This window comes from Pipra filicauda, unplaced genomic scaffold, assembly GCF_003945595.2.
Source record: "Pipra filicauda isolate LSUMZ 115617 unplaced genomic scaffold, ASM394559v2 scaffold57_size4234018_pilon, whole genome shotgun sequence".
NCBI classification, from domain to species: domain Eukaryota; kingdom Metazoa; phylum Chordata; class Aves; order Passeriformes; family Pipridae; genus Pipra; species Pipra filicauda.
In genome coordinates this window covers 3,767,769-3,794,509 of record NW_024104731.1, presented here as the reverse complement: position 1 = coordinate 3,794,509, position 26,741 = coordinate 3,767,769, and the positions used below count along the sequence as shown (strand labels likewise).

At 36.6% G+C, this 26,741-nt stretch overlaps 1 protein-coding gene across 1 annotated transcript in view; it reads left to right on the top strand.

Moving 5' to 3' along the window:
• ANGPT1 (angiopoietin 1) overlaps positions 1 to 26,741 on the top strand; it is a 160,445-nt gene that overhangs the window by 45,771 nt on the left and 87,933 nt on the right. The window contains exons 2-3 of the mRNA XM_027717682.2: positions 22,219 to 22,374; positions 25,846 to 25,967. Of these exons, the coding sequence (XP_027573483.1) occupies positions 22,219 to 22,374; positions 25,846 to 25,967 (278 nt within the window). The remainder of the gene's footprint in view (positions 1 to 22,218; positions 22,375 to 25,845; positions 25,968 to 26,741) is intronic.

Sequence of the window (26,741 nt, the reverse complement as noted above, 5' to 3'; positions counted from 1 at the left end):
TTAGGTTGAACATTGAAGTTATATATTTTTAAAATTTCTTCTTCGTCAGTTTCTTGCTTTCAAAGGCCATATTTTTCCCTGTGAAATAAACTACCCCTCTTGATTTTGGAAATCTTAATAACTGCTTGTAAAGTAAGCTGGAATTAAGTAATACAAATCCAAATGATTGTGATGGAAGCAGAATAAGGCCTGTAGTTTCATTCTTCTGTTGTGTTTGAATCTTTGTCTTTTCCAACCCTCCAAATTTAAGGACTGTACATTAGCCTCTTTCCATACAAATATAGTATTCCCTCTAACATCACTAGAAATTGTGCATGTGACCTGTGGATGTCAACTATGTAATTTCAACTGGCAGTAATGGTATTTGCACAGTAGAGCTGTATTCACAGATGGGAGAATAGTTCCTTTGTTAAGTACTTAATTCAGCTAGAAAACATCTAATCCGAATCGCCCCCAGGAGGCAGATAGTCAAGACTATATACTCTGTGACCATGCATTTCAGTAAAAGCTTCTCAACTTAAAGTCATTCTTTCATTAAATACAATCTGTCTCAATTTCACAGCATTAAAGTAAGCTGGTTTTGAAGAAAATAAGTTGTGGTTTTGCTAAGACAGGGACAGGAGATTTTTGTGTAAAAAGATAACGATGTGCTGAAAGATGGTGCTGAATGCTTTTGCTTAAACATGTAGATATAGGATACATAATTAGTCAGACAGCCACAGAGGAAAGCAAAGCTTTAAACGGAGTGTGAGAAGGAAAGAAAATTCTGTAATGTAAATAAGGGATTGCAAACTATGCAGGACTACTTTCTTCAGAGAGATTGCAAAATAATACTATAGTAATCAATGAGGTTGGACATATTTTTCGTGCAAATCTCCATAATCCTGTCAACTGTCATCATCACTTGTTAAAAAAATGTCCTGGCAGCCAACAGCAGAGGAGAAACAACCTACACATCATCTTATCAATGTTTACCCCCTCTTTCAAATAAATAGTTGCTGAAAATATCTTGAATGTCTTGTGTTGAACCACACTACTTCAATCCAAAATCTGCCAATGTCACATTCATTAAAGTGTTTGAGCTGCTGTGGAGTCCACTGCAGGTAAAACCTGGAAGTGATGAGTAAGTATATGTGCAGTCACAGCCTGAGGGCAGGATTGTAAATGCTGCTAAGTCTCCTAAAATTCTAAATACCAGCTAAGTACCACCTAAAAGGCTAAATACAGCTAAAAGGCTGTACAGAGTAAGCATTGTACAGCATCTCTTATCCTTTAAACTCCTGTGGAACCTTAAATTTTGGTGAGGGAAGAAAGAAATTTACTGTATATGGGATCATGTTGTCATAAAGGTGGTACATGCTTTGTATACAGTTTAGTCTGGCACTAATTCTATGTGCATTTGGCAATATTTGGCTGAAAAGTACTCTTTTTTTGGTTTTAGGTTGGCTGAACTAATAGTAGTTAGGATTTCAACAATCATCTCTAAACCCATTAATCATATAATGGCTCCTACCATGGTCCACTGGGAAGTATTAGTGAAGTGAAAGTATTAATGCCATTAATACAGAATTGTATTAGCATCCAGAGTAAAGGAAATAATAAACTACAGTAGTTATATTGTACCCTCAACTTGTAAACTGGAAGGAATATCTTTTTGAGTGGGCTACTTCTGATAAATTTATTAGAGTCACACATACTGTTTCCTTGTTGAGAAAAGCAAAAAGAACAAAATTCTACCCTTTATAAATACAGTAAAACAGAGTTTAGAGCTCCTTGTCCACATCCCCCATGGCACTAAGGTATATAATGAACCATCTATGAGACATATAAAATAAAAAATTCCTTAAAGCTAACAATATTTTTCTGTTTTCCCAGAGTATAAAACTGAAGAGATAAATTATGCCAAATAACACAGAATGTAATTATTTTTAGCTCTGATTCATCAGGAGATTTACAGACAGATTAGTGGTCACCAAAGAAGTATTTGCATCTGTTGTTTATGTTATGACATCTGAGATCAAAGTAAGGCTTTAAACTTTAACTTTCTGTTTTCCAAGTGGATAATGAAACTGGAAAAAAAGCTGGAGATGTGAAGAGGGAAAAGTTATGGAGTATTAAAAACACTGAGGATGATTCTGAAACAAAGGGGATGTGTGGGATATAGCCCAGAGGTTGGATCCAGCAACCTTCTCAACACTCTGCTCTGTGAATCATCCCAGTGATTGTGGAAACACTCTGTGTTTAAAATGAGGCCTGTGTTGCCCTCAGGCTTTGCTGAATGTCCAGCCCTTTGCAGCACAGTGTCCAGTGTGCTTTATTCTGTGTAGCCATGGTGATAAAACATTTCTGTGGCTGAAGCTAACAAAGTTAGTACTGAGTTGCAGTGGCAGACACAAGTCCAGTGAAAACCCAGCAGTGGAAACTAAGCCAAAGTAGACTTCTTTCTAAGCTATGATTTTTAAAGTCAGTATAATTCCGTGACAAGCTGATTTTAAGTAAGTAGAGGGTTCTTTGAAGAGATAGTTGATGTGGATTTCTACAGTCAAAAAAAGGACTATTAACTACCTTTAAGAGAGTAGATCACCAACAGGAAGAAAACTACTACCACAACAAAAATCCTGCTTGAGCCATTGTCTTTAATGAGGTTACAATTAGACCTTTTATGCAGGTAACTAAGAAGGAAAAAGAAGAAAGACTCCTGTGGTTTAATTGCGTGACTCAGCAAGTTATTAATGGTCAGGAGATCCCATCATAATCATCTCATTTGTAAAATACAGCACAGGTCAGCACAGTCAAAGGCATTTCCATTTACTAGATTCCAGAGAGCTTTGATGAAATAGTTTACTGGCTTCAGTTCAGTTCATATGCCCTGATCCTGTACTGAGATCTCCATGAGAGGTGAGTGTATAAAAAATGCTCACAATTTGAACCACTATAATAATGTACCAGTACACTCATATATGCACATGATATTATCTATACATGTATGCAAAGGCTGGCACTGAGAAGTCTTGCCTCTTATTCAAAGAACAGAAATAATAAATTATATCAATTTGTCTCTTTGTCTGCAAGTTGAGTGGATATGGTAAGTGTTGGGCTTACGTGTAGACTGATGTTATCATCTTGGCTTTATTTATGGTCCTTCTTGGGCACAGTTAAATGAGTAAAAATTGAACAGAGACAAAATGTCATTAACTATGAGAACCAAAGGAAATTACTAGAAATACCTGCTTTCTCTCAGCACTCATTTACATACTATGGTTGGTATTACTTGGAAAGAGTGTAAATAAGGTAAAAAAGGGCTAAAGAGAAGGTTGACTTTAAGTTGGCATTATCTTATAAAAATATTTCAAGTCAGTGTGTGGATGTAAATTATTATAGAATGTTCTATTCCCTTAACTGAACATCACATTCAATCCGGATGAAAATATTTGGATTATTTATTTATGTTGGAAAAACTGTATGAATTTAAATTTAATTTAATGAGCTAACTAACTTGCCCTTTAATGGTATGAAAGTTTCACTAAATTTAAGAAGTAAATGCAGTTTTAAATAAAATCAGGACACTTGAAATATCTAATTTAATCTGATTTTGAATGTTAATATAAAAACAATGAGGTGCAGTTGTCATGTTTTGTCAGCCATTCTGATGTTTTGTTACATGTTCTTTTTTTTTAAGTAAAATAAACTATTTCTAGCAGAAAGACTGACCTGCACTTTGAATTTCGATGTATTTCTCTCACACAATTTTCTGGTCAGAAGCCATACTGTTTTATTTTTAAATAACCCATAACTTTTAAATAATTTGAAATCATCCAAGTAAGGGACAATAAACAGTGTCGTTTTTTGTTCATATCTTATTTTACATAAAACTAATATGTAAGGATGTTTACAGCAATTAAAGGCACTACATTTATTATTAAGCAATCATAATTAAATAATTAATCCTTCCAGTACCTGAAGGGGGCCTACAAGGAAGTCGGAGGGGCTCTTCATCGGGAACTGTAGTGATAGGATGAGGAGGAATGGCTTTAAATTGGATGAGGGCAGGATTAGATTGGATATTAGGAAGAAATTCTTTACTGTGAGAGTGGTGAGGCACTGGAACTGTCCTGAGAAGCTGTGGACACCCCATCCCTGGAATTCTTCAAGGCCAGGTTGGATTGGTCTCTAAGCAACCTGGTCTAGTGCGAAGTGCTTCTGCCCATGGCAGGGGGGTTGGAACTATATGATCTTTAAGGTACCTTCCAACCCAAAACATTCTACGATTCTGTGATTTGCTATTAAGCAATCATTTTGCTGAGTGATTATCAAAGGGCATTTATTCACAGTATCCTAGGAATTACAGATTGAATAAGACTATCTGATCATCATTTTCCTTCATTGAAAGCTCAGCATTATTTCCTGAAGTATATCCATCCAATTCCTAGTCCACCAGAGTTAATTATATACTGTATATTACATTTTTAGCATTCATCTCACTCTTCTCAATAGGAGCTTTACAGTTCATGTGTGAGTAGAAGAGTATAAAAGAAATAAAATTTCTTTAAGTATAAAAGAAATAAAATTAAATACCAATCTGATTAACTTTTCAGGCCTCAGAAAGCCAGTTTATATTAAAAATCCTTCTTACAACTCTGGCTTTGTGAACCATGTGCTAAAAAATGGGGATTATGAAGATCTATTGCACTAAAGGATTCAAACATTCTTCTTTGTGCTGGTTCAGCTGATCTACAGTGTAGCTGATCTACAGTGTGCCAAGACACTCCACCTTTCTTAAACATGGCAATGAAACACATCCACCATGGAATTGTTCTTCATATTTGTGACTGGTCACTTCAATCTTTTAAACTTAATCTTTTAAATTTAATCTTAGTTTGTCTGAAGTATCTTGTCAGTAAGAGGGCAATGAAGCTGGCATCATGTTTGAATGATGCACAGAAGAGTTCCATTCACATTTATGGGAATATTTGTTTACTAACCAACACAAAACAGCACTGGAGTAAGAAACAATTGGTAGGAAACCTTCTTTCTATCAACAATTATTTGAAATATAAGTAGAGCTTTGTGATTTTGATTGTTCACACAGAGCTACCTTCAGAAATGGGATATTAACATATTATTTAAAAAAGGAAATTAGAGCTGCCATATGAAGGAAAATTACTGAGACAGCCCATGTTTTAGCTTATTATTTCACAAATGTATCAGAGACTTCTTGTCAGACAAACTAGCAGCATTGTGGAAAGTTCACGGAAGCCAGGAGGCCATACGTTCAAACATCACCTGTATTTTAGACACTTTTTGTATTTCAATGTGTTTTATAGTCGTGACTATTAATCAGAGACTCACACTCTTAATTTTAGCAGCAGATGAGTTATTAGTTTTAAATTCTGTTTTAATCGATAAATTCACTCACCCATCTGTTGGACACAATCTTTTCTGGCAGGATGGGAACAGAAGCTACTTCTTATATATTACAGAATTTACTACCACATATATGAGTACACTGTCACCACCAGGAAAGTGGGGAATAGCTTAAACTTTGTTTTGAACTGTCTCAGGAATAATCAACTCCAACCACCAGTGATCCAGAGTCCCTCTCCCTTCTGCATAACATAAATAGAAGCAGAATTATGAATGCATTGCACTCATGTAGGGCTAAATGAATCCCTGATCTGCACTGAATTTCTGGGAGATGAGATGAGAAAAAAGCTAGGCTACTTTTCTCTTACATTATTGTAATGTCCAAAAATAAATCTGTGGGGAATTTTGGTAATACAGTTAGAGGGATTTCTTTATTTCTCATAAAAATCTGCTTTTGCTCATGGAGGTGGTTCAGCAGTGAAAAGCTGTGCAACCATCTCAGGTAAAGGGGTACCTTGCAGTAACAGAGACTAACACAGGTGTTAACAAGAATGTGAAGGAGAGGAGGAAAAAATCACATTTTCTAAACACTCAGCCGTAAGTTTGGATAAGGAAAGCTCATCTAGAGCAGAGTTTTGTAGTACATTTGAGTTTTTTGGGTTTTGTTTCTTTTTTTTTTTTTGGTAAGTAGAAGATATCCTACCTGGTAAAGTCATTCAGATCAGCCAAGTTATTGCAGTGTTCCAGCTGACCCTCTAGTCCTACATGACACAGGTTTGTGGATCACGAAGAAGATGCTTTCATGCCATGACCTTCTCCCATGTGGCAGCAGTTGACTGCAGGTCTGCTTGAAATGGCCCCTTCTTTGGGGTGTCGTGAATGCAGAGATCTTGCTGCTGCCCAGCTGTGAAAGATCTGCTCTTGAACTGCAGAGAAGCAAAAAGATAAGCTTCAAACAAACCCCCAACACCTGACCTTTCAGGAAGTTCAGTTCTCAACTGGAACTCTGCAGCTTTTGCTCATTTTACATAATCCTTCCTGTATTCTTCTTTTTAAAGAAAACATCTTTGTGGTGGCCTTGCAGTCCGCTTGCAAAGAAAGGAATGAAATCCTGCTATCCTGCTTTTTTGTCATCACACTGACAACATGAACAGCGCCACTACTTTCACTGTTATCGCACAGAAATCCATTAAACATTCTACACATTTACATCCCTTCTTCCCTTTTCCCTGCTGGGAATTTGTGGTAGTATGGTAATTTATTTCAAGTGGAACAGAAGCATTTGTGTTTTAGCTTTCTTTTCATGTCTAGAAGTTAGCAGTTTAGTCCAAATGTAGTAATGGTTAATAATCCCTATGTGCACACTTGCACTAATGTTAGCAGCAGACTCTTCACAAGAAAATAATCTTGAATAGCAGGTTAATAGGTTTACAGTAAAGGAACAAACCCCAATGTTTTGTTTTAGAGCAGATTAGAATTGTAAACAGCTAATTAAAAATAAAATAATAGCATTTCTTGTTGGCTTTGGGAAGACATTTTTACCTGCTTTGGAGCTGAAAGTCGAAAAGTTAAGTCTCAGGAGTGAAATCCTAGCCAAATTCTGGGTAACTGCAAAACCTTAATTGACTTTAACATATCTGGATTCTAGACTTCATCTAAACTTCCTGTGTCATCCCAGTAGGGATTCATATGGGTTTTTTCCCCAAAAAAGAAAACTTTATGTGTCCTAAGCCCATATTATTTGACCTCATGGAAATGAAAACACAGCATTACCTGAATGGAGTGAATTTGATACAGATGAGACAGGGGTGTATTGGGGAATTAGGAGTTTTCTGGCCTGTTACCCCCCACCCTGGCCTGCTAGTTGTATGGCTCAGTCAGCTCTATCACTATTGTCCCCCACACACAAGCTTTATCAGATCAAACCTTCAGGTGTGGCCCAGAGTTAACCTGTTTCCATCAGTTTCAATACCAGGGATGGAAAACCTGTGTCCTGAAAAAGCGAACACCTGTCCCATAACATTTATTCTTGAATTTTTTATGACTTACATTTTCTGTGCTCTGTGCGCAGGGCTTTGCAGGTGAGAGTGAGGCTCAAATGTACTCAGCAGTAACCGATAGAGTTTCCTTGGGTCCTCTGGGAGCAACAGAAATGAGCATGACAGAGTCACAGTCACAGCATTCCTTTAGTGCCTGACAGGATTTTTAATTTTTCCAGTACTGAAGAAACTGCTGTGCTGTAATGTTTTGACTACAGGACATGAATGTTATTGCCAGATAATGGGCAGAAGGTATTACTATTAACATGATTGCGACCTACATCTCAGTGAAACAGCTGCCAAACTTTCCTTAGGATTCATGAACACTTTGTTCTTTACTATTATAGTACAAAGTGTAATAGATATGAGCATTATGGATGTCAGTTCTTCTTTTGATCAAATAGCTGTAGTCGTGAGAAATGTTATCCTAATTCCTATATATTCTGCACATGTGGTTAAACTAATGACCTGAAAGTCTTCATTTATGTACAGCAACTACAAAGTCAGTAGAACAGATATTTTTCTTTATCCACAAGGGAGAAGAACAGAACCACATGGCTATCATTATGAAAATGAGATTGAACTAAAATCCTGAATCTGAATACTTGAAAGTTTAGGAATATCTGTATTTGATTTCGAGCCCTGGTCATCTCTGGTTCTGAAGAGTTACAGCATGTTTTAAAGGCCTGGGATATTTTCATTTTATTTAATAGTCCTGTTATTCCGATATGTTGGTTTGTTCAATGTATTTTTTATTACGTTGTAAATGCTTCTGAGTTATTACAAAACCACCCTTCTGAATGTGGTTTTACTTGGCAAGAAAACGTTAGTCTTATTGTCATGCATGACCTACTTGGGATTTATTGTAAAATTAGAAGTATCGTAGAAGGAAGAACAAGAGAGCAAAACCAGTGATAAATGCTAAGAATTCATATAAGATCTGAGTGAAGGACAGACTTGGTATAACTGGTGTGTCTCATCTTGGACTCATTGCTCTGTGTTTTCACTACATTAATCATGCCAGAAGGGCTGTCACTTCATTTTTGTGAACTCTGAAGGTCCATCAGGGCAGGGGCCTGTACATGTTCTTGGCTTATGAATCGGAAATGACTGTGATCATTATCACTTTGGGCACAGGGACACTGTGTGAAAATTTGCAAACAAAAGTAGCAACTTAATCAGTGACAGAGTGAGTGTGACAGCCACCCTGTCGCTTCCCTGGGAATGTGGGAGCAGCCACGGGTACCAGTACGCCTGGGATCACCAGAAATAAATTCATATTTAGATTGTCCAAAGGACACATCAAAGACATCTGAACAATTTCTTGCTATTACAAAATAATTAAAAGCATTTCACTTTACTATTAGTATAATGTTTTGAATTTGCATTGAGCAAGCATGAGTCTTAAACCATTCATATCTAATTGTTTTTAAACTGGATTTTAACCCAGTATAACATTTGCAAATATGTGCCTAGTGGCTTCTGTTTTCCCTTCTAAACCCAGATATATTTTCAAATTGCAAGATAAAAATTACCCATCGCTTTGTCTGCCAATCCATTTCTAATATATGCCCCTCTTCCTCTATCATGTGATACGTCTGTTGTTTTGCACGTGTACTTATGGACATACATAGTAGTTGTTCATCTATGAATTTATTTGTGCTATCTTTGTTAAGACCACCAATAGGAACTGTGCATTAGCCATAGAAAGAGAGACTACTGACAGTGAGTTAGCAGACATGAAATTGAAGACTGAAAGCTTCCCTACTTTAGCTCATGATTTCATGACTTACAAAGGAATGCCTTATAATAACAGTGACTTCCAGGAAGAGCTGGGATTATGATAAACTGAAGTAGGAGGGAATAGTCTTGCCAGGTCCTAGAAAAAAAAAAACAACAAAAAAAAACCAGGAAAAAATATTGCTGCTAAAGTAGGGCTTTAGGACGAAGACTCTTCCATCATTCCTTTTCATTTGTCTTATCTTTACAGTGACTTAAGTGAGGAATACCTCCAGAAGATTTAAGTTTTCAGATTTTCCCTAAATTTAAACATCTTTAGAATGTTTTTTTTTCCTACAGAATTAAAATAAGAGATTTTCAGTCCAATTTTCTTGTCATTACTGCTGAGTTTGTGCTCAGTGCTAAATGCATAACAGCCAGATTCTGCTACTCGTCATTGCAACTCCAGTATTTATGCTTATTCCTTTAGCAATTAATGGAAAGGATAATACTTATTCCCAGTATATGAGTACTCTAGAGAAACATGCAGTTCTACATTTCTTACTCAGCAATTGTGGCATGCAAGAAGTAAACTCATGGCAAGGAATCGATCCCCATAATCATAACCTGAATCTCCCTCCAACAACTGGGGATGAAACAGACTGTATCAGAACACGTTTACTTAAAGGATAGGTGATTGCTCCCTTTCAAAGTCTCCAGAGGAATGTAATGAAGAGAGGGACCAGAACTGTCTTTATATGCTTTGGTTGCTCTCATATTTCCTATAAAAAAAAGGTTTTATCTTCCTATACAATTATTAAAGCCATAAAAGGATATGTATCTTGAACTGTGGTGGTGGTAGTGGATCAAGAGTTGGACTTGATGATCTCAGAGGTCTTTTCCAACCCATCTGATCCTATGATTCTATGCCATTTCGGATAAACCAAGGCACTTCTTTCTTATTAAGTTTCATAGTCTTTTCTGCAGGCTTATTTGAGTACCTGATATTTCACTATATGGTTTAGTGAACTTCAGTTCTTTCCCCTGCTGCTTGCAAAACAGAGTTTTATAATCTATTTGGGGGAATTAGCTCATCCTTATTTTGTATATGCATACATGTATGTGCATATGTAAATAGTTGTACATGTGTACTGAATATGTGACGGTTTCAATCTGAGAATTTTATGCATTTTTATAATTTTAATAGTGTTTGGAAGGGAGTATTTGGCAAGACATTTATTTATGTGTTTTAATAGACTGTTTGACATGAATTAATCAGATCCATTAGCAAAGGAAGAAACCAATTTTCTGAGGGCTGCTACTCATATTTTGGCAGGACCATCTCCCCAGTATGTAGAGTTACACATTCATTATAATGCTGAGAATTAAAGGTATATCTGGAGGCACTTAGAGATTAATGTGTATACATAGAATTTCACAGAAAGGGAAGAAAAGGTGTTAGGGTTTGTACTAGCAGTTAACATTTTTATAGTGCTGTGGGAAACTGAAGTTCTTAGTTTACTACTACAGATATTCTTGGAAATATAATTTATTTGTGCCTTAAAATTATAAAGTGATTCCAGCAGAAATGTATTAATATAATTTTTTTAATGTCTATATTAAGACTAAGGTAAACACTGTCACATATCCAGAACATCTATCATTAAAGTACTTGTGCTTAGATTATTGTAGTAAAAGTTAAGAATCATAAATATAGCCAAACTTTATAGGACATAAATGAACATTGCTGCCTGCCTACATTATAATCCATAATTTAAGACAGTTATTATGTATAAACTCATGTAAGTCTATTCACATAAATACTGTGTGTGAGAATATATAAACCCTTGTCTAGATATTAATTCCTCATAGACTAAAGTAGTTCAACAGATTTCAGATTTCTGCCTTCCTGGGTTCTTCAGGGGAATGGATTTTATAGCACATAGAGACTTTGCTCTTTGCTATATTAGGTACTAGTGGACAAGAACAGCTTTCTTTAACATAAGCTGGAATCATGTTGTTGTAGCCAAATGCTGAACACAAGACATAAAGCATAACAAAATAATATTTGTCATTTTTAGGCAAGGGAGAGGAGGAGAAAAGGACTGGGATCTTGATTAAAATATTAGCATTCTGTATACTGTAAATAGAATTCTTTTAAACATTTTTCCCTAAATAGGATGTGTTGAGGTGAGGGATCTCATCTGCTTACAAATACCTTGTCTGCTCAGCTGCTTTAACTTGTCAAGGGCTTCACTGAGAGTTAGTAGGTAGAAGGATGCTCTACCCTAGAGCAGACCATGAACCACACTGTCCATGCAGATATATTCTGTTTCTATTTTTTCTTGTGTTCTGAAGTAAAGTTAGCTGCATAAACACTAACTATGGACACAAGAATTACCATTCCTGCACTGCATATGTTTTTTGAACAAGGTAGAACCCTGGTTCAGTACTTACCAGGTGCCAGTGAAACATCATAAGCATCACAGACAGGGAGTACATAATAGGATTTACATTTCTAGTAACAATGAAACTTGAGGAAACTTTCATTATTCCCTGACACCTAGGAAAAGACATGACATCACTTTCAGTTCTTCCCATGACTAGATTATTTATGATAGAAGCACACACACGTAGGATGTGAATACATAGTGCACAGGTCATGAGTTCCAATGAGTGTTTTAAGATTTGTGGGATGCCTGGAGTAAATGCTTTGTGGATCTCTCTGGGATCAGGGCAAAAATTAGTAGTTGCCTGGAACAGTGGGGAAGTTGTTTTATGGCTCAGGGGATGGCCTTGAATTCCTTTAGACCCATATGTACTGAAATTGCAGTATTTTCAGTGTTTTCAGTGAATCTAAACTTCCAATTTATGCTTTCAGAAAAGATTCCAAGTTAAGACTGTAGAGTATTGGCAGTCAACACCATAATATAATGTCCTGGGTCTTCAGATGACCTTGAGACTTTGAATTAGGCATTAATAAAAGGCAGAAGGGTAATTTCCTACAACGTACACAGGAAAGATAGACAAATGGTAATAAAAAGGAATTTGTGAATTCTTCATCAGGGAGATCATAAAATAGAGAACCTAAGAGCTGAAGGTAGAGCACATGACAATGAATAAAGAGATTCACCTTCTGTGATATATATATATATATATAAAATATAAAGAGAAACTTGTGCAAAGAATAGAACATAATGCCACTGAGTGTTAATTTCACAACCTTTCTTGGAAAAGTGTTTCCATGCAAAGAATACCAAAATTCTGCTCATATGTCATAGTGATGAGTGTAAGAAACAAAGAAGAATTAAAATAGACTAAGTAATAAAATGTTAAATCATTATACTACCTACTATAATACATATAGTTTCCAAACTATACTAGAACTTCCCGGGTTCACTGAAAGTTTAGATATAAGCTGGCAGACCAATATAGCAACCAGAACTATTTATGCTGTTTAAGATTACATTTTTCAAGAACTATATGTAATGTAGTGAGGAGATATTTCAGTGGAACTAATTCTGATTATTACTCATACATGCACTCTGTAGGAATGAGCCAAAAGTGTCTAGATATTCTTCTATACAGAATTTGTTCAAAAATCAGTGATTCTGAAAAGTCATCCTCACCAAAAATATCTTTGCCAAAGAAAATTTGTTAGTTCCACACTTTAATAAGAAATTATTGTTTAAAAAATCCCCACAGATGTTAATTTGTTTAGGGTAATAGCACAGATGTAACATTTTCTATAATTATATCTTCCCCTTAAGTATATATTGGAGATGGTTTATGTTTTCAGTCAACTGTATAATAGAATTTAGTTTATAGAATTAAGTGGTTTAGAAAGTTACATCCAGAAAGAAAATATGATTCACACTGTAATAAAATTTGCAAATGTTAACAATAAACTGAATAATTCTTTGAACCAGAAATACTGCTAATCGGTAGAAAATGAGAACATATTGTTATGATTTACTCATTATAAGTATCTTCCTTATGGGACCGTTTAATCACGTTTGATGTGATTCTCTGTTATGCTGCTTATTGACTTTATTAAGCCCTAAGGTTGAAAAACTGAGAGAGATCTAATATTCATGCAAAAGTAATTGAAATTTACACAAATATTTTTATGCTTTTGTAATAACTGTAATTAATTACATTCGAAATGACAAATGAATTTCATTTGTATAGATTTTGTACATTTCACATCTAGAAGTGTCGAAGTTTTTAGAATGATGTAAAACTTCAAAAACAAATTGGAAAGGTTTCTTGCCACATACTTCATGAGGAACTGAAACTCAACCTTCTTGCTCCCATCTTACTCACTTTTGAATATTATGCTATTGGGCAAAACTAACTTGGGAAGGCTTTTAATATCTTGAAACAAAGAACTATGTGTTGCCTGTATCTTGTTTTGACTGGTGTAGCAAGGATTATTTCTATTCATAATAAAGTACAGTAAGTAATAAAAAAATATTTTTGCTTCCAGTTTCCTAAGGTTCCAGTGGGATGCCATACATCATACTCTTCCACTGTTATTATCTGTTATTGCCTATTATATTTTATGTATTTTACTGCATAACATAACATGGAACGGAGATGCGAAGCCACCACTAACACAAGCTTGGATATCCACAAATTGATTGATTTTCAGATATTGTAGTTTCTAAAGTAGCCTAATAAAATTTATTTGAGTTCAAGAAATTGCTGCCAATTTACAATTGTGCATCTGGTTCATGCAGTAATTTCTCACATGGTTCTGCAGACTGCCTCCCTAAGGAGGTACATTCATACATTCATAAGTTTCCTCAGTGAATTTCCTCATTTTGCTGATTTGGTCTATCCAGAACAATTTGTTTTATTAGTATCATTATGTGTGGTTTGGTGGTTTGTGGGTTTTTTTGGTAGCTTTTTTTTTTTTAATTTTTGTGGTTTTAATTCAGGAGACTCCTCTTTTTTATTAACTTTCTTCTAAAATTTTCATTAGGAGATGAGTTTTCTAACCTTTACTCAGTTAAAAGAAGATTTGACTATAGAGTTTGATTCCAAATATTCAACCCATGAACTTAGGTCTGAAGAAAAGTGATAAAAAATTCTGAGAAAAACGAAAAAAATGCAATTAAAAAGAACTGTAAAATACTATATAATTGGCCTGATCTTTACCTAAAGTATTCTTTACTCATCATCCACAGCAATGGAATTTTCACAGTTTGCCCAAAGAAGAATCCCTATCAGTATTTTATTACCTGTACTGTTAGAAAACTTTTCACCTAATATGTAAAAATAAACTTCACTTACTGAAGCTTCATGGATGTGGAAGACAGGTTATTCAATTTCACTTTGCAGTTTTAAGTCTTTCTAGTAAGTTATTTTCTTGCTAGTCTTCTTAGTAAGCTAAACATTTCTAAATCTTTCAGTTTTCTAGGTTTATGACCACTCTTTGTCTTCCTTACACTTTCCCAAGTAATGTACCTCTTTCTTGAATTGCAACATTCAGAATTGGAAACAAAACTGCTACAGACACTATATTGGTGCTGAATACAGCAGAAAGATTACCTCATGTGCTTTGGAATAATTTCTTACATCTGTTATCCTTGATTTCTTCTGACAAAATCTGAAGAGGTAAACCTTTTTGGTTTCTTGGAGGGGGGAGAGGTGTTTTCTTTAATTATTTTAACTAGCTGGAAGATTCTTCTACATTCATAGCACACTTTTATTTCATTGACGGTTGCTATAAAACCAAGCTCAACCATCATAAGAACAAGTGTCATTAGTATATTGGAAGTCAACTGAATTGTTAATCTCAGTATCAGTGAGCTGGGGCTGAATCAGTGTTTGGCTGTTGCGTGCGGCCAGTGCAGCTGTGGTTTCACTGGTCACAGTGAAATTGCATCTATTTAATTATGCTTTTCCAGACAGTAAACATACAAAATGCCAAAGATTCAGACCTTCAAGGATTCAAGGATTTAAGGAAAAGTATCTTTGATGTGTTTGGAACATTTGGTTTGGAAAAAACAATCCAACGTTTTAGTTCAGAAATGCATATCTTTGTTTCAGCATGACGTGGTTCGGGAAGACATACACACTCTGCAAGTCGTTGTTTGTTTCTCTGTCAGGAACAGAATCTGGAAAACCACAGTATTGTTATTTAGGGTTAAGATATAAAGACATCTAAGTAAGAAATCAAAATGGTGACCTGCAATATTACAGAAACCTATAAAATGAAAAAGCAAGTACAGAATAATTATTGAATAATAATTCATAAAGTATTATGAAAATAATTACTATTATGAATGCACAAATGAAAAGCTAACAGGCTTATTTTCTTGCTGACTTAAGGCTAGAAGTCTGGGTATATTGAATTATTAAAAAAACGAACAAAAGAAAATACATAGTTTCTATAGCCAGTTTTCCTCAAATATGTTTGTTTGACTACATATACAGTTGCTGGATTACTTTTCTGGTTTCTCTTAGAATTGAAACCCAGAAATATATTTCATAACCAACATATTTCATAACTAGGATATTTCATAACCAAAGATTTATTTGTGAAAGGCTCATATACCACATATCCCAACATGCCTTTCTGTGAGTCCAGTTTGTGTCACAGTCACTTAAAGTTTACACTTTAACTTAACAGGGCTGATTTCATAACTTCATACTGAAATTACCAGTATACCTCCTGTATCATCTTAATGTAGGTAGTCAGGTAAGGTTGTTTCAAATGTGGTGCAGATGAGTGTTTTAACATTTATGCATTATCCATTACCTTTATGTGCCATCCATGTTGATTTTCCCTGATTCACAATGATCATATACAGTCAGATATAGTGGAAAGATAAATTCTGCTTGTTCTCTGCTCATTGGATCTGCAATACGAGAAGGCTGCATCATTGTAAATTTTTATTTTATCAACCTTTCTCATTGACAAATAGTTTGTAGAATATGTTATATTTTTAAATAAATGCAATGATGGCTTTTTCAATACACAAATAAAATCTCTTTTCTCAGTGATAAAGTCCTTCCTAACCCCTTTTTGCTTCTACAAACATCAAAGAAATTCCGTGGTACTCTATGTGTTATTCCCAATAGGGCTGTTTCATTTATAAAATACAAATTACATCAAATGTCAATTTTATATCTCACTCCCCAGGGCAGTTTGTCAGCGTGGAGAGGTATGACCCTCCCTTGAACAGAAAAACAAAGAAAGAGGAATTGAACTTTCACTGGTTGTGTTGTGATATGGCATTACTAGTATATATTCATGTATGCAAAGCAAGACTACACAAAAATGCTCCTACAAAATAACACTGATCATTGTCCTGCCAAAATTTGGAATGATGTGCAGCCTATGGTAGGAGAGGGAGAACAGTCTGTTGTTACTTTAACTTACATTCTTGTTCTAGGGGACTGGATGAAAACTTCACATCATCTGGATATCACAGCAGTTCTTAACAACCTGGGACCAACATCATTTGATCAAAGTAAAAGAAAAAGCTCATATTTTATTTATCAGCCATCTGCCACAGGCCCTTATCATTTACTTAGACCCTAAGTTACAGTTTCCATTTTAATAGTTCTATTAGTGTTTGGGTGGTTTCTATGAAGATTATTCAATAAACATTGTCCATAAAAAGCTAGATACTTTTAATGTATAATCCTCTGGAATGTTTATTAACCAATAACACTGAAACTTCTGACAGTTTTATTTCTGAGACTGTTATAATGTTCTTATGTATCCCACTGGTAATTCAACATTACCCAAAACTCCCATGCAATGTAATGAGTCTTACTGAAAGCAGATGCAGCCAAATTAATAACAAGGATGTCAATGTACTATCGAAAGCCCTATAGTGGGAGTGGTGAGATGGGGGAAAATAAATGTAGAAAAGCATTCTGTTTTGCTTTTGTAAAAAGAAAAGTAACTGAAATAAGTAGATACAGTAATATAAGGATTTGAAAATCCAAATGTGAAAAGTAGATTCACTGAAAAGAGTATTTTTCATGCATTATAAATTTAATGTTTAATTCAGAGTGTCTGAACAAACTGAATTTAATTTACTTATAGGATGAAGGGGTCTTAAAAATGGCTTAAACTCCTAAATGTTCTTGAATTTACCTCTGTGAGTAGGTTTCTGCTTGTCACATTTTCTTTGAGACCACCCTGCAAGGATCCTTTTTTCACCTGTTAAATAGATGCTATTGCTCTTAACTAACCACAAAGAAAACTCACTTCAGTACACTTAATATAATACCTGCAAAGAAGGGAAAGCTTCAGAAGAAACTCTGTGCTTGGTCATAATGAACCTGGTAAATGTTGGCTTCCTGCAACAAAAATAATAGATGAAATCTTGGCCTATTGAACTCAATGGGAATTTTGCCATTATTTTACCAGGGCCAGTATTGCAACCAATAAATCTACTGAGCAAACTAAAAAAAGTGGGTGAATGAAGCAAGGGGAATTAATGTCACAGCACCTCTACATGATTTTAGCCCTTGTTCAACCCTTCTTTGCCTGAATGAATAACTCTTGATACTCCAGAGATGTGCTCACAGAAACTATTGTGGCCATATACTGAACACCAAATATTTACAAAAGCATTTAACAAGTAATTCTGAAACAGGAAAGTCAGTTTTGTTGTTATAATGAGTCAGTCTCAGATTCAACCTGAGACTGTTTTAGGGGTGAATAACCAAGGGTGATTGCCCAAGACTGGATACCATGAGGACTGTGTCAGATTGCAATAATTAAATGAAGGGGTTATCCAGTATGCCTCAATCTATGCCTTGTTCTTGCTAGTCAAAACTGCTGTAGCTCCACACAATTGCAATTAGATTTTTCTATTGTAATCCTTTCTGTAATGTGAGCAAAGTAATAGATAAAAAAAAAATACTTAGAAATATAAATGTCCTATATGTGGTTTTTTTTATTGATAACGTAAAATATCTAATTTCTGATTTCTGATATGTAGTAAATGTAGTTACCACAGTTTTGCATGGGTTATCACAGGCGTTCATTACACACATGCACAACGTGTCCCATGTACAGCAAGACAGTTTCAGAAAGCTGTAGACTAACAAATCAAGCAAGGAACAGCCATATCACAGACATGCTATGTTCCTATCTGAAAGCAAAAGACATTGGATGTGAGGAAATATGTATGTTGGTAACTCATCAGGAGCAGTACCATGACTGGAGAGCCCTGTTTCTTTAGGAAGTGAAATCTGTGGGAGAAATTCAAACTTCTTGTTCAGATGTTCCAGAATCAACTTCCATATTCTGGACCTGGATATGGTAAAGGACAACAAGCCAGTTTCTGGGGCTCATTCATAGGGCTTATTTACATTCGAGGGATAAAAAAATTAAAATCATTACTGATTAGAAAACAAGAAGCAAAGGGTGTCTAAAAATGCATTATCTTATAAGAAAGAGATATACAGGCAAAATACTTCTGAATATAGTTTAGTATGGTATAGAAATGCTATAGATATGTAAAATCTCCCTTGAAATAGCTAAATATCTATAACACTTTTCTCACAGTTATTAGTTAAATCAAAGCACTAAAGTTACACTGAGAGTGGAAAATGGTGACATCCATTAAGACACTACTTTGGAACAGACAGTTTTCCTTGGCTGTTAAATCCCATTTAAATATTTATCAGAGTATTTGAAAATAAATTTTACCAACCTCTTAAAACACTCTGCAGGTTTCCATCTCATATCGGTTACCTGACAATTCAATCAAATTTTTTTGTTGTCTGGAATTGTAGGACATCCACTTTAGTTTTGACCATCATGGATATTGCTTCTTCAAACTGGAGTAAACAAACAAATAGACAAATAAAACATTAACAACTGTCTTATGCAGAAAATATTTTACATTGTGGCAGTGTTCTTGCTTTGTAAAAGTGTTTACAAAACTAGTAGGTGCCCAAAAATGATTAAACTTGTAATAAATATTTTGTGAGCTCAGCTGAAGTTGCTCATTAGAACATCTAAAAATAGTGACCCCTAGGCACAGGTATGCCTATAGATAAGATGAAAGCAGCCCTTCTTATTAATCACACTGTGTATCTGACTCCTGGTCCTTTTTACAGTCTTTAAATCAACTCCATCTGGTTCTTACTATTTGTGCAGCTTATCTTTCACAGTAAAATACACTTACTGCTACAGAAGCAGGCCCAATGTGATTAAATGTGTTAGGCAAAACAGTGGTTGCTGAAGTCTGGAATCATGGCTGGGCTTCATGAACGAAGATTTGGGAAAGGTCTCTACCCACGTTTGTTACAAGCACGCTGGTGGCTAAAAAGGCCAAAACGAGAGAGGCACGTCCGATTGCAAAAGGCACAGCAGAAAGACTCCTTAGGTGGTAAATTCTGCAGGACATGGTTCTTTCTGTGTTGTCTTTTCTCCTCGAGAGTGATCCTGCGTGCTTTCTCAAAGGCATCAGCAGCGTTATAGATGGTGTGTCTCCAGACCTCCCAGTTGGAGGCCAGAGTAGACCAGTGATGTTGATCAATATGGCCAAGGCTGAGATGTTGTATCTCCTCTTTGAGGCTCCTCTCTTGCGGCAGCCGGTGGCAAGTCAAGATCTTAAGGAGGCGGTGGTCCTTCATCCTTGAGACGTGCCCTGCCCAGCACAGCTGTGTTCTCAGCAACATGGCCTCAATACTTGTGACTGCTGCTTGCTCTAGAACAGATGTATTGGTCACATAATCTGACCAGTGGATGTTTAGGATTGTATGGAGACAGCACTGATGGAAGCGTTCTAGGAGTCAGAGGTGGTGGCGGTAGATGACCCATGATTCAGATCCATATAAGAGAGTAGACAGCACAATGGCTCTGTAAACACTGATCTTGGTACTTTTCTTCAGGTGTTTATTTCGCCAAACTCTTTTATGAAGCTTTCCGAAGGCACTATATGCCTTTGTTAACCTGTTGTCTACCTCTCTGTCAATCTTACCATCTGAGGAGATGAGGCTGCCTAGGTAATTAAACTGCTGGACTGATTTGAGCACTGATTTGCCAGTGGTGATATGGGGATGATGGAAGACTTCCTGAGGTGCCGGTTGATAGAGAACTTCTGTTTTCTTTAAGTTGACTTCCAGCCCAAAGAGCTCAGCAGCGTCTGCAAAGCAGGATGTTAAACGCTGCAGTTACTTCTGTGTGAGTGACAAGGGCAGCATCATCAGCATAAAGCAGCTCCCGGACAAGGTGATTTAAGGTCTTAGTGTGGGCCTTCAGTTGCCTTAGGTTGAAAAGGCTTCCATCAGTACGGTATCGAATGTAGATACCATCTTCATCATCGAGGTCTGCCATGGTCCTTTGGAGCATCATGCTGAAAAAGACTGTGAATAGGGTTGGTGCAAGAACGTAGCCTTGTTTCACACCACTGGTAATTAGAAAGGGCTCAGAAAGTCCATTGCCATATCTGACTTGGCCGTGTTGATCCTCATGGAGTGAGATGATCATTTGAAGGAACTTGGGGGGACAACCTAAGCGTTCCAAAATCTGCCATAGACCTCTCCTGCTCACAGTATCGAAAGCCTTGGTGAGATCAACAAAGGTTACATAGAGACCTTTGTTCTGTTCCCTACACTTCTCTTGCAGTTGTCTGAGAACAAATACCATGTCTGTGGTGCTCCTGTTGGCTCTGAAACCACACTGGCTTTCAGGTAGAATTCCTTCTGCTATAGTGGGTATTAGTCTGTTCAAGAGTATTCTTGCCAGGATTTTGCCAGCAATGGAGAGCAGAGTAATACCATGGTAATTTGAACAGTCTGATTTATCTCCTTTCTTCTTATACAAAGTGATAATGACTGCATCTCGAAGGTCTGATGGTAGTTCGCCTAGTTCCCAACAGCGCACCATAAACTCGTGAAATTTAGCATGGAGTGCAAGGCCCCCATGTTTCCAGACTTCAGATGGAATTCCATCAACCCCAGCTGCTTTGCCAATTTTCACCTGCTGTATGGCCTTGAGGGTCTCTCCTAAAGTGGGGGCAGTATCCAATTCATACTTCACTGGTTGTTGTGTGATGTGTGAAGGCTTTACTCACTTTTGCAAAGCCCTGTATCGACATCTTCTGGAATCAGCTAACCACAAAAAACCATGTTAGGCAACCAAATGAAACTGAGGACCAAATCTTCACTGGGTGTAAACTGGCTGGAGTCCAGCTGATTTCAGTGGGAGGTATTGAAAATGATATTCTGGGCCACCTTTCTTTATGTTAATACTTTTTGGAGCACCATCAAGCCAGAACAATGCTTGTGTAAGAAACAATCTCATCTTCCTGTATACTAGCTCTGAGTTTATGGTCTGCTGTGACAGGGCAAGAACCCCTTCAGCTAGAAGGCAACAATCCTGCCTATGTTAACTAAAACAAACCGTAACAAAAAGTGCCCCTCTCTGGGATACTCAGTTTATTTAGAGGGTCCTAGTTCAGATTCCGTTCAACAGACTGCCAACACAAGCCAAATATCAAGACAACAAAAGCAAAGGAGCAAACCAGCTTTCTATAATTTTTCTATATTTCTTTTATTGCCATGACAGTGTCTCCATTCCTTTACAGTTAAACTAAGCTGTGTTCATTGCTGAGTTTGTGAAAATCTTTGTGATGATCTTACCAAATAAAAATCATGTTGCTGAATGACTGTGAGACAGGCACAACAAACTGGGAGAGGTAGGATATGGTAGAATCTCTTCTAGGAAGGACTTACATGTAAGTTATGATGTACAAGTAGGGTTTGGTGTTTCCCTGTGGTGTGCTTTGCTCTTTTAGGGGTTCATTTTGGAGCTGCCGTGACATGTCCATGACAAATGCTCACAGCAACCTTAACACAGATGGAGTCAGACATGGTGTGCTCCAGCTCATGCCAGCAGGCCATGATACTTGGAAAAACATTGAGACTCTGGGACTGAAAGGAGTATAGTCAGGTCCCTATCCCAAAAGTCATAGGGTCAAATGAAACTTGAGCTCTCTTTGAAAATACTAGAATTTCTACTTTTGACAAGAATGCCAGCTATGCATTCTGACATCCCCAGAATGCCTAAACAGGTGAAAATACTACAGTTAAAACCTTTTCTCTTTTGCAGCTTGAGAACTACATTGTGGAAAACATGAAATCAGAGATGGTGCAGCTGCAGCAGAATGCTGTGCAGAATCACACTGCCACCATGCTTGAGATAGGTACCAGCCTCCTCAGCCAGACAGCAGAGCAGACAAGAAAACTTACGGATGTTGAAACCCAGGTATGTTCCCAGAGTGGTTTTGTAAAAGCCGTTAATTACAGAGAAGGTTTCCCATCCTCTTTCCTTTCTAATGCATCACCATACAAAACATTTCAACACAGGACTCCAAGAAACATTACACACTCTGTTTCTTGGTAGCAACAGCAGTGATGATTGACCCTTGTTATGTGGTTTTCTTTTGATTTCATTTGGTTAGTGATATTTAGCTCTGTGTGCATAAGACTGTCCAGGAAACTAAATCACCATTAGACTTTCAATAAACAGGGCAACTACCAACTGTGAATGATACAAGCGTCAAGCTAAATAATGACCTTCAGGCTAAACAGAGCCTTTGATCTTCATTGTTGTTTGTCTCTTTACTATTCCAAGAGGGTTTGTTTATTTTCTGCAAGTTGTTTCCAGCCATTTGAAATGTAGAGTATGTTTGCAGCTTTTAAACTGTGGAGAGGGACAAGCATCAGCTTCTTTATAAAACACTGTGTATTTTTTATTACTGTAAAATTGTATAACATCACACGAATTTAAAGAATCATTTCCATATAATTCCTAGCACTAAAATCACTGTTGTGATTGAAGTTATGCATATCATTGTCAAAACACTGAGTACAGTTTAACTCTGGGCCTATTGCAAAGATAGGTACTTTTTGCTTTTTGAATGCTTTTATCGCTTTAAGGTGCATATTTTTTGTCCTTATTTTTGTTGACTTCCTAATGATTTTTGTAGCATATAGTGTGTTACCAGCTGCACTGCTTTCACTGTTCATTTAGAATAGGGGAATTAAAGTATTGCAATTGTTTGTTTGTTCTTCTAGCATATGTTCTTCTTGAAAGATTGTATTTTCTGTTTTAATGTCCTTACTTATCTTTATATCATTACCAATTTTTAATGCATTCACATTAAAGTACACTGAGAAATAACAGTAATTATGAAAAACAGACACACGTCTTACAAATGTTCCCTGCACCTCTTCTGCTACATCTTGAATAATAGATCAATATTCATTTATAAGCACTGCACTGTGATCTCAAATTACCACAGTTCCTTAAACATACTATATTGATTATGAAAGCAAGAAAGGTGATACTACTAACTGTAGTATCATATATTCAGTAAAGGAAGCATAGGAACTCTTCTTATATCCAGAAAGGACTCCGTAGGTGTGAGTGTTGAGTACTCATTCATGGTTTCCCCCTTTAAGCAGGTAAGAGACAAAATGTACATTGCCTCTGTCTCACTTTTCCTTTGAGGGTTCACTTCAAGGTAGAGTTATCACTGACAACTGCATGGAGGAGTGGATCATTTCCTCCTTTTATCCCTATTGATGGAGAATTTAAAGGATGTTCAAGATACCAGCTTGTGGCTCTTCCTTCTTGCAGTACTTGCACTGACTTTCAGCTCAGTGGTGGCATATTCTATCTCCCTTGTTTCAGCAGCATTAGAAAGTCCCTGTAGTCCCTGGCTCTATCATCAATCAGAAAAGAGTGGTGCAGGTGGCACAAGAAAGCGAAAAATTACTGCTCTTGAAGTGATGGAGGCAGCCAGCTGCATGGCTGAGTGACCAAGGTCTGTAGCTATTACGAGAAAGGCATGTCACGTTCTCATGGTTGTAATAAGCAGTGTTCATGCCAGAGCAAGGAGCAGTCTGAAGGACTAAAGATAGAACCTCCATCTCCTTATTTCTCAGTAAGCCCTCTCAATCCCTGATCCATCTAAAAACCCACAGATTCCCTTCAGGCTTTCTTCTCTTCCTGAAGCTCTACTGACATTTTGTAGGCTGCTCCACAGTGATATCTTCTTTGGAAATCTGTTTATTCTTTCTGGGCTTCTTATCCCTTAACAATCTTCATAATACATTTTCAATTTCTACCAGGTCCTTCTGTGATGTGTCTTGGCACTTCCAGGATTGTACCCATCTTGAAAAACATAACAGCTCAATACTGATGATTTTCAAATTTTTCAATCTCTGTACCCTTGAGAAAGGACAACTCATGTTGCTCTGTGTCAATGATTTCAAACAAAAATAAGGCACTGAACTGAGCTTGAGAGCCATTCTCATTGCTTTATGTTGTGTAACAAATTCCTGCCAGGAATGCTATGGGGTCCTCAGCAAAGGAAAGACGTGGACCTCTTGGAGTGGGTCCAGAGGAGGGCCGTGAAGATGATGAGAGGACTGGAGCATCTCTCCTATGAAGACAGACTGAGAGAGTTGGGATTGTTCAGCCTGGAGAAGACAAAGCTCTAGGGAGATCTTACTGCAGACTTTCAGTGCTTTAAGGGACCTCCAAGAAAGATGGGGACAAATTATTTAACAGGAGCTGTTGTGACAGAACAAGGGTTTTAAACTGAAGGATGGTGGATTTAGATTAAAGAAAGAAGGTTTTTACTGTGAGGGTGATGAAATACTGGAACAGGTTGCCCAGAGAGCTGGTAGGTACTCCGTCCCTGGAAACATTCAAGGTCACATTGAATGGGGTCTGAGAAACCTGATCTAGTTGATGTCCTTGCTTATTCTAGAGGGATTGGACTGGATGACCTTTAAAGTCCTTTTCAACTCAAACTATTCTACTATTCTATGAATCTATGCATGAGAAAATGTTATTTAAAACCCTATGATGATTAATATCCTTCCAAGAAAGGTCTGATAGATTCCTTTAAAGAGACATAATTTTTCAGAAGTGATTGCATCTCAGGTGTTGTGTGCACACACATCCAGAAAAACTATTTACACACTCCTTCAGACTCTATGTATTGAATGACAATAACCAAAGAAAAATCAACTAACATTACTTAATATTATTGCTTTCACTCTTCAAAACATTCTGCTATTTCTGCTTTTGAACTATTTTTGTTAGAATCTATTCTCTTTCATATAGTTAAGTCTTCTTTTGGTCTGATATACTTTTTGAAACTTGTGCTGCTGATACAGACCACCACTAAAGTGAAAGAGAATTGTATAAAGCAATGTTTAGGATCACAGTGTTCATCTTAAAAGTCTGTGCAAGAGTACAAGTAGTGATCACATATGCAGAAAGCAGACTTCTGCCAACTCTGCAAAAGAGAGAACTCAGGGGAAAGCTAAAGTAGGAGCTCTATTTACAAAACAGCAGAGGCAACACTGACTTCAGTCCAAGTACTCCTGCACTTTTCTGGTTTAAGCATGCTTTGTAGGAATGCATGTTTGAGGCAAGTCTCTTGTTCTTTCCATTGAAATGAAGCTTATTTGGCAGTCACCTTGCCTTTTTCTGCTGGTCTAGTATTATTCTACAGTAAACAGGTTGCCAGAAGATCAGCTGGTATATATCAGTGTAGCTTGATTGAGTTCATTTGCACCAGCTGAGCAGCTGAGGTTAAAAAAGGATTTAGAAACACTTTTTGGAAATCATTGAATCAGAATGAAATGGTTGTATTATGCTGCTATGACAAAACAACAAGGACAATATAAACATTAGTGTTTTTAATTTATCTCTAAGGTGCTAAATCAAACATCCAGACTTGAAATTCAGCTACTGGAAAATTCACTGTCAACGTACAAGCTAGAAAAACAACTGCTACAACAGACACATGAAATCCTAAAAATTCACGAGAAAAACAGGTAAGAATGAATCTCTTACACTCCTTCTCTGTTCATCACAAGGTAGTCTGTGCATATTTTCTTCTAAGCAACTGATGGAATGAAAGAAGCAAATATGGTAAGTGGAAAGCAGATGTAATGTTTAGGAAATGGCTAAAAGACCTAAGGTGTGTGAACTTACACTATGTTAGTTCCTGTATGATAAATGTAAGCAGATTTTTACCACTTTTCATGTTCACTGTAAGTTCACATCTTAGTTTGCTTCATGACAACTGGGTCGTATGACCACAGTTCCTACTACCAAAAAGGATAGGGATCACTTTTATGAGCACTTTCAAGTAGAAAAATATTAATAAAAAATGATGAGATTTTGAACTATCTTAAAGTGCATAAGAAACAGAAAATATTCAGTAGTTCATCTCTAATTTTAATGCATACAAATATATGACATGTAGAAGGATCTCTCTCTCCTTTTGGACTCAATTATATATAGAATACTTGGAGCCATGCTCCATTTAAGGAATAAGTTAATGGTAAACATTTGGGGTTTATGTTGAAGCTGATGAAAAAACTGTTTAGCAGCACAACTTTTTTAAGCAGAAAAGTGAGAGTCAAGAAACAGTTCAATGTTCCCTTTTTGTGGCACCTGAAGTCACTGGACTTGGCAATTCAGTATGTCAGAGAGTGTGTGTGGTGGGTTGACCCTGTCTGGCTGCCAGACGCCCACCCAGCCACTCTCTCACTGCCCCTCATCATCATAATGGGGAGAAAATATGATGAAAAAGCTTGTGGTCA